This window comes from Cyprinodon variegatus, unplaced genomic scaffold (assembly GCF_000732505.1).
Source record: "Cyprinodon variegatus isolate N-32 unplaced genomic scaffold, C_variegatus-1.0 Scaffold827, whole genome shotgun sequence".
Taxonomy (NCBI): Eukaryota; Metazoa; Chordata; class Actinopteri; order Cyprinodontiformes; family Cyprinodontidae; genus Cyprinodon; species Cyprinodon variegatus.
This window is the reverse complement of record NW_015151280.1, coordinates 70,238-78,757: the sequence shown is the minus strand read 5'-3', so window position 1 is coordinate 78,757 and position 8,520 is coordinate 70,238. Positions and strand designations below refer to the sequence as shown.

The window sequence follows — 8,520 nt, the reverse complement described above, 5'->3', positions numbered from 1 at the left end:
TATTATTATTATTATTATTATTATTATTATTATTATTAGACATGTTTAATGTTGTTGTAGGTGGCTTGATGACAGAGGCAAGGGGCTAATATATTTTCAAATATAAAAAAAACATATATTTAATTGTGAAAATTAATTTTTGACTGTGTATAATTTTATGTAAACAATATTAAGGTAAATGACATTTTATTTTATACCAGCAGGACCTGAATTATTTTGAAAGTCCATACCGGAAGTAGAACTCGGCACAAGCTAGCTTAGCTTATCTAACAGGATCTTAACAAGGTCGCTGTGGGGGAGCGCTTTTTGACATTTAACCATGGCGCAGCTGTGTAGCTTTACCTCATGCTTGAAACGCGGTTCAGTCGCTGACCTGTAGTAGTTATGAGGGGTTTTATCTCGCCTTTGTTCCGTATTTAAAAGTCCGCCGGTTGCTTCAGTTTCACGCTTATTTGGTTGTTTTTTAGCCCAGCTAGCTGCCGGGAAGCTAGCTAAGAGTTTGTTGCCTTTCTGAGGACATGAGCTCCGCACCGAATCACGGTAACGTTACAGAGACAGCAGGACTGCCCAGCAAACATGTCTCTATAGGTGGACATGTCCAGCAGGTCTTCAGTCATGTTAAAATAGAAAACCTGGTGGCAGGACTGAGCGGCGGAGTGGTGTCCACCATGGTCCTTCACCCACTGGACCTGGTGAAGATCAGGTTTGCAGGTATCCAAAACCTGTTGTCAAGAAATAATCCAGCCTCCCTTAGATGTTTTATTATATTTTTTAAAAATAATGAGGTAATTTGAATGTATTTTCTTCCACAGTTAGTGATGGACTGGAGCTGAGACCCAAATACAGTGGTATAATGCACTGTATGAGGAGTGTGTGGCATCAGGAGGGATTGAGGGGTCTCTACCAAGGGGTGACCCCTAACATTTGGGGCGCTGGTGCATCCTGGGGTCTCTACTTCTTCTTGTATGTCAACCAGCATGATGATGTTTTCACCAGAACAGTGACATTCACATCGATCTGTTGACATTTGGCTTCCTTTTATTCCCTGTCTTCCTCCTGCAGCTACAATGCAATCAAAGGCTACACGAAGGAAGGGCGTCAGGAGGAACTAAGCCCAGCAGAGCATCTGGTATCAGCGGCTGAAGCTGGTCAGTTCTGACTCCTGCAAGCACACTTCCATAATCAGCACAAGGCCAACAGCAGCTAGGTGAAACTGCTCAGAACTGGATGCAGCTAATATGGGGCGGATGGCTTCTGCTCATCCAGTGTTCCCCGGAGGTTACGCATCTGTTATTTGTGGATAGAATAAACATGGGGGCTTTAAAAACAAAGGTCTTCACCGGTTATTTATAAACAAGAAGCTCCACAGAAGTCTTTATCTGATCTGCAACAGAAAGCAAAGACTCTACTTCAGCTCAGGGGTATTTTATTACATGCATTTTCTATTGAAATATGTTTATCCTACAAACCCGCTGCTCAGTGAATCACTTGATCCCTCATATCAAATATAGAAATGACCTGGTACAATGATATAATTTAAGGTATTGTAGGTTATATGGTATTATTTCATATCTATGTTTAAAGTGAAAATATATTTGCTATTTTTTGATGCAGCCAATAAATAATGTAAACGTATAATGTGAAAATCTAGGGAAAAATGGGAATGAGGATGCTTGTGGACTAGGATTTTAAAAACAGTAAATAGACTAGAGAGTCAATTTGAAAGGAACTTTTATTCAGATAAGTTGAGTGATAACTGAGAGGAAAAGTATAACACAACGAGGAAACTGAAAAAGCTGAAACGTTTGTATTCTTTTTAGGCTGCTCCAAAATTCTTGATCATTTTAAAGATAAACCACAAAAGATGAGACAATTTTTCAGCAGATGCACCATGTTGATAGATACGTTTTTAAAGACAGTTTAGTGAGTCAGTCAGTTAGAAACAACTCCTGTATCGGTCACCTGACATTGGTACTGCTGGACCCATCACTACTAGTAGGAATATCCATTTATTTGTTTGTTTGGCATAGTATTGATAATTATTCTTATAAGGTCTTAGTACCTTTTTCACTATTGAATTACATGAAATGCAGAAGATGACTGTAAATCAACATATTTCTTCTTCAAAACAACAGAGTTCTGTAGCAAAGAGTGACAAAATGTTACAATGACTTAGCTATAATTCTCTGAGTTTATGGCAGGTAATTATTTTTTTTTTTTCCTATTTTATTTTTTTGCAAGCTCTTCTAAGCTGATTAGTACAAGCGAGGAAATATTTTTGCAAAAAAAAAAATAACCTGGGTAATGAAATCCTGACGCACCAAACTTTGGTAAAAAGGGGACAATAGAAAAAGAACAGAAAAGTAAAGCACCAAAATTGGCTCCTATTCCTTCCTACCTGCTTCTCTTCCTTCTAGTTTAAGTTTTGCTTTTTCCATGCTTCATATATTAAGTCCACCAGCTGTAGAGAAACCTGCAGAAACCTTGTAGTAACCTTTACTGCCTCTCTTTTTAAAAATAAGACTCTCTTTTTTTGTGTTTTCTCTCCTCAGGCATCTTAACGCTCACCATAACCAACCCAATCTGGGTTACTAAGACCCGACTGGTCCTGCAGTACAGCGCCGACCCGACTAGCAAGCAGTATAGAGGGATGGTAGACGCCCTGGTGAAGATCTACCGCCACGAGGGGATTCCAGGACTTTACAGGGTCAGACATCAGTGTAATGTTGTATTTCAGAAATGTGTGACACATTCAGTCGGCGTATATTTTGTTTTTGTTGTTGTTGAAAAATCTGTTTTTTTTCTTGTTTGTTTTTGTTGTTTTTTTTTTGCACAAAATCACTTGAATTACTTTCTCTGCAGTGAATGGCAATCACCACCAGGGGGTGTCATTGCTCCTTTTCACTAATAGGATTAATTTAAATAGTAATTTAGCTTCTTTGTTACAAATAAGTTATTATAAGTTTTTGTGGTGAAATGTTATTTAAGGGACTTAAAGCAGTTGGTGAATCCCAGATAAACTGACATCCCATAATCTGCTGAACAGGGTTACGTTCCTGGTCTGTTTGGTACGTCTCATGGTGCTCTGCAGTTCATGGCCTACGAAGAGCTGAAGAGAGACTACAACAAATATAGGAGAGCTTCCTCTGATGCAAAGTTGGTGAGTTGAGACCTTTTAATGTGGAAAAATAAAAACTCCTTTCAATGAGTCAATAACTCTATGGACTGGAGTGGGACTGTTTGCTGATGGAAATTTGGACAAAAAGAAGAGTTATTTGAAATATTTCTTGGTTTTAAAAAAAGGTTTTGAGAGTAACAGTATTTTTTCTCAATTTTATCTTAAAATTTTTTTAAAGGTTTTATATTTCCTAATTTTCCTAATTCTATTCAGATATATACAGTGGATGGTTTAAAAAAAAAAAGTCTAATTATTCTTTTTCAGATATATGTTTATCGTATAGCATTCTTTTCAAATATGTTTCACAGATCAGTCACTTCCTTTCTGGCTTTCCTCTGGAGTGAGGGAAGAAGGTGCGTTGCTATGGGGCCGCTGGGCGTTGGCAACAACATTTTCATTGAGTGTGATTCGAAGAGAACTTGATCAGAAAAAAACACAATTTTAAAAGAATGCAGTTCATAAAAGTCGGATCTAAAAAAAATGGAAACAAAAAATAATTAAAATGTTGAAAATATAACATTTATTTTTATAAAATATGAAAAATTTAGAAAAAATATATCTGCAAAAAAAAGAAACTTGAAAAAATATAATCCAAGAAACCAGAAAAGTTGGTATCAAAGCCTTATTTTGTTTAGAAAATGTTCAGTTTCCTTTCTAAGTTTAAATTTTCTTTTTTTTTTCCACTTATTAATCATGTTTTTTACATTTATTTTATTTTTTTCAAAAGTTCATTTACATAAGCTTTGCTTTCAGCAATAATCCACTGTCGCTACAAGCATGCTTAGTGTAAAGGATTGCATTCGAGTCAATGAGTCGATGCAATCAACTGGTTTTCCTTAGATAGAAAACTTTGAATCAATTTGACTGGATGATCTGATTGAACTGTTAAGTGCCTTAAGATGACATGTGTTGTTAATTGGCGCTATAGAAATAAACTAAATAGAATTGAATAATGGAACTAAATTGACTCCACATATCTACTACCTCTTTGTGTCTCTTGATTTTATTCCCAGAATCCTCTGGAGTACATCACAATGGCAGCTCTATCCAAAATATTCGCTGTAGCCACAACGTACCCCTATCAGGTGGTGAGAGCTCGTCTGCAAGACCAGCACAACAGATACAGCGGCGTTGGCGATGTGGTCAGACGGACGTGGAGGTACGACGCTGGTCTGCAAACCGCCACGCACCTCTCTGGGATCGTTTTAATGTTTATTTTTCTCTCTGCAGAAATGAAGGAGTTATGGGCTTCTACAAAGGCATCATCCCCAATCTAATCCGCGTCACCCCAGCCTGCTGCATCACTTTCGTGGTTTATGAAAACGTTTCCCGCTACCTTCTCGGGACTAAATGAATGAGACTCGGAGGCCAGGGTGGACAGCCACACGTGCCTCAGGCCCCTGCTGGAGCCACGTGAAGACAAAGAGGGGACTGTGTTCGGTCTGAGGCGCCCTCTTCAGCACGTGGAGAAGTGAGGAAAAAAGAAGAAGCAGAGCGACTAATGGCTGGATTAGTTTTTATTTCAGTTTCATTTCAGGTTTTCACTCAGTGACGCGTTATGAACAAGTCTCTGAGTAAAACGCACAGTTAGATCAAATGGAGGTTTTGTTTCAGGTGGCCTCTATGGAAGTGATGCTGCTGCTGCTCTGAAAATGTGACTGTTTTTCTTAAAGCAGAGGTTACCAGAACCTAATGGGGGGGGTGGTTAGGAGTTTTACCACAGAGTAAGTTGTTTACAATGAAAGATGAAAAACAACAGACATTTAAAGCTTGATGATCAGCATCAAGGTCGTCTCAGGTCTCCAGTTTTATGCCTTTTTTTAAGTTAAAACGCTTCTCTATAAAGTCATCATTTGTTCTGATAAGACAAACTGCAAAAGTTTAGTTCCATGACGCTTTGTGAACACATTAAAATGTGTTATTTTGACCCATTCTAATTCTTGTCTATTACTCCTTGTTTCCTCAAAACTTCTCAGGTCAAATTTCCACAGGGATTAAAGTATTCCGGCCCCAGGCCAGATTTGCAGCTCGTAACGATTGCTCGTAGGTAAAAACAATCTCTTGAAAATAAATTGACAGTAAATAAATTAAAAAAAAAAGATTAGAAATCCCTTTCTAATAGAAATCCTTTTTTAGCCAATGGTGGTAAAGGAGTGCGCTGAAACTAACAGTATTAGCCAATCAGAAGAAGGTGGCTCTCGTTTTTGCTCAAGTCGCCAGATTGTGGTACAGTGCTGAAGTTCTACACGTTCAATGGAGATCTTTAAAAAGTCAAAAAATACATAAATGAAACTTCGCAGAGAAGGATGACACAGAGAACGAATTTCATGGAGTGTGCACAATGCAGTTCAAGAACTCTGGGGAAGATGTTACGACCATAGATGAAGGTCTCAAAAATAAATGGCGCTGGGCATGGCTGGAGGAGACAGGGAGAGATGGCAAGCCATTTAGCAGCTGGTGCAGGAAGTTAGGCAGAGATGGCAAAAGTACTCACTTTCCGTACTTGAGTAAAAGTACAGATACTTGTGTTAAATAATACTCTGGTAAAAGTTGAAGTACTGATTAAACTTCTTTACTCAAGTAAAAGTAACAAAGTACAGGCTTGTAAATTTACTTAAAGTATAAAAGTAAAAGTAGAAACCACTTTTTTCATGCCGTTGCCTACATTTTAAATGGATGTCTGCCAATAGGACTAGATCTCCGCTGTGTTCATTTTCAATCATCTCGTCGTCCATGCTACTATGCTAACACCACCGCCACCAAGCTGCAATGATTTACCGCGAATGAATACCGCCGAATCTGTCGATTCATCTTGTAGTGGTGCGTCAAATGCAACGTAGATTCCCATCCAATTAGATTGAATTTGGTATTGATGACGTGAAAAATAATAACTGTAACTCCATTGAAATGATTCAAAACTAAAGTAACAAGCCAATTTTTTAAAATGTAAGGAGTAGAAAGTACAGATATTTGTGTGAAAATGTAAGGAGTAGAAGTAAAAAGTCGCCATAAAAATAAGGAGTAAAGTAAAGTAAAAATATCAGAAAAATCTACTTGAGTACAGTAACGAAGCATTTGTACTTCGTTACTTCCCATCTCTGAAGTTAGGTGAACCAGACGCTCTCTTCTGCACGCTGTGCTCCAGGAAGCTTATTTACGCATCCAGCGGCAAAAAGATGCTACGCAAACATGAGTTAAACCCTAGTCATAAAGCTGCTGTTCATGCGGGCCTGCACACTACACGTTTTCCCGGGAGCTACGGCAACAGCTGACGTATCAGCATCAACTGACCGTGTATGTGACTTAAAAATAAGGGTTTGTGCTTTCCTCGCCGAACACAGCGATTAGCTGCAAAACTGGATATCAAAAGAAATGTGGCTCATGCAAGTGGTAGATAAAGATGCACTTTTGCCATCTTCTGGCTGTTTTTGGTATTGGATTTTCAATAGACAAATTTAGTATTCAATCATTGATGCACTCTCTGATCCTACGCCTCCACAACCGCCTGGAGTTTCTTGCCTGTGTCGAAAAATTTGAGGCTCACTTTATTTGCTTAATTTTAAGAAATTATCAAGCCTATATGTGACTGGATAAACAGTTTAGGGCAGAAATGTTTACAATGGATTTACAGCCCATATTTATTAGGTTGCTGCCTTGCAGCAAGAAGGTTCTGGGTTCGATTCCTGACCCGGGGACTTCTGCATGCAGTTTGCATGTTCTTCCTGAGCATGTGTGGGTTCTCTTTGGGTACTCCAGCTTCCTCCTACAGTCCAAAAACATGACTGTTAGGTTAATTGGCTTCTCTAAATTCTCCCTAGGTGTGAGTGAATGGTTGTTTGTCCTGTTTTCTCTGTGTTGCCCTGTGATGGACTGGTGCCCTGTCCAGGGTGGACCCCGCCGCTCATGCATAGAAATCTGGAGATAGGCACCTGCGACCCTAGCAGGGATCAAGCGTGATGGAAAATGGATGAATGGATTTATTTGGCTTTGAATATGAAACCTGCAAAAGAACAACTGAATGGATTAAATAATGGATGATTAAACATGAATGAAAGATAAAGGAATAAGAAAAAATAAGAGTTGGACGAATAGGTACAATTAAAATACTAGACTGCTAATTTTTAGTTCCTAGTTTTCCAAACTTCTACCACTTAAACTTTACAGATAAAAATGTATTTTTATTGACAGAAATCATTCGTACAGTACATTTTAAGGACATTGGTTGCTGTTATTCGTTAACAGCCCACAAGGCTACAGTACAGAGTTCATTTCTTCAAAGCAGAACAGTCTTCAGCAGACGTGTGTTCAAACAAAACAAAAACATTCAAATTACCATCAGCGCCTCCATGAGTGCCTCAGCCAGTCAACCTGCTCCTACACTACAAAGACCGGCTCCTCCCTTTCATATGACTCTCATTTAGGCAGTTCCTCAATGATAATCCTGGATACAGAATTCCAGCCTGTGGAAGCGTCTCCCCTGGGATAATCGGCGCAGGTCCCCACCCACACCGCCACATCCACCAACCCGGCTTTGATACCCTCGCACAGCCCCTCAACTGGGAAGGAAAACAAGAGCAGAGGACATTGCAAATGAATTTCAGGGAACAAACATAGAAAGCTGGAATAGTTCAACTCTTAAATTCTGGTTTTGTTTCCTGACACGCAGAGGCCATCCTAAACTTAAGTAGAGCGACGTTTTAAAAGCTGAAAGCATCAGCTTCGCTCCACAGCAGCTGAACAAACAGGATTATCTGTGCATCCTTTGTGCAGAGATCAAACGCTCAAATTCCACTGCTTCGTTTTTTCCTGTTAACCTGCACTACTGCTCAAAAGTTTGGGGGCTAAAATTATTAGAAAACTGTTAAGTCGTTGTTGAGGCACAACAATTTTGTCCTTAATATTTTTCTTTCATCAAAGGATCCGACATCTGCAGCAATTAAAGCTTCGATGACCTTTGGCCTTCTAGCTGTCAGTTTGAGGTAATTGGAAGAAATTTCACTTCATTCAAGCTGGTCCCAACAGAGTTGAGATCTGGTGACGGTGCTGGGACAGAACACCAGCACCCTGCTTCACCCTGCACAGTTTAAAGAAACACTTCGGGTCATTGCCTTGTAGAACCAAACTGCTCAGATCAAGCGATGTCTACATGGTGTTTAAAAATGGAATAATAGCCTTTTTATTTAATATTTCCTTTAACCCTTTATAGGACACTCAGTGAAATACTTTGAAAATTAAAAATTGCAAGCCAATAGTGTTATTGGAATCCAGGACAAGACCTTATTACCTTTGGAACACTAAAAAAAAATTGATATTTTGATGCCAAAAATGAATGTCAATGTAAT

General features: G+C 39.0%; 2 protein-coding genes across 3 annotated transcripts in view; one reads left to right on the top strand and one right to left on the bottom strand.

Annotated features, from left to right (window-relative positions):
- Positions 1–277: 277 nt before the first annotated feature.
- On the top strand, positions 278–4,872 carry slc25a32 (solute carrier family 25 (mitochondrial folate carrier), member 32). The gene is made up of 7 exons (XM_015396876.1): positions 278–711; positions 813–963; positions 1,063–1,148; positions 2,553–2,707; positions 3,047–3,160; positions 4,192–4,337; positions 4,409–4,872. The coding sequence occupies exons 1-7, from the start codon at positions 519–521 to the stop codon at positions 4,530–4,532; spliced, it is 969 nt and encodes a 322-aa protein (XP_015252362.1). The 5' UTR covers positions 278–518; the 3' UTR covers positions 4,533–4,872.
- Positions 4,873–7,346: 2,474 nt separating this feature from the next.
- cthrc1 (collagen triple helix repeat containing 1) overlaps positions 7,347–8,520 on the bottom strand; it is a 9,169-nt gene continuing 7,995 nt past the window's right edge. Inside the window, exon 5 of one of the 2 annotated variants that reach the window (XM_015396878.1) lies at positions 7,347–7,734. In XM_015396878.1, coding sequence (XP_015252364.1) covers positions 7,592–7,734 — 143 coding nt within the window. In that variant the 3' untranslated portion in view covers positions 7,347–7,591. The remainder of the gene's footprint in view (positions 7,735–8,520) is intronic. The other variant, XM_015396879.1, reaches the window with a different exon arrangement.

Excerpts from the sequence above, each read along its gene's own strand:
- slc25a32 (XM_015396876.1), top strand. The coding sequence starts at position 519 with ATGAGCTCCGCACCGAATCACGGTAACGTTACAGAGACAGCAGGACTG. Across the intron at positions 964-1,062 it reads TGGGGTCTCTACTTCTTCTT|CTACAATGCAATCAAAGGCT; the intron begins GTATGTCAACCA and ends TTCCTCCTGCAG. Across the intron at positions 2,708-3,046 it reads GGATTCCAGGACTTTACAGG|GGTTACGTTCCTGGTCTGTT; the intron begins GTCAGACATCAG and ends TCTGCTGAACAG.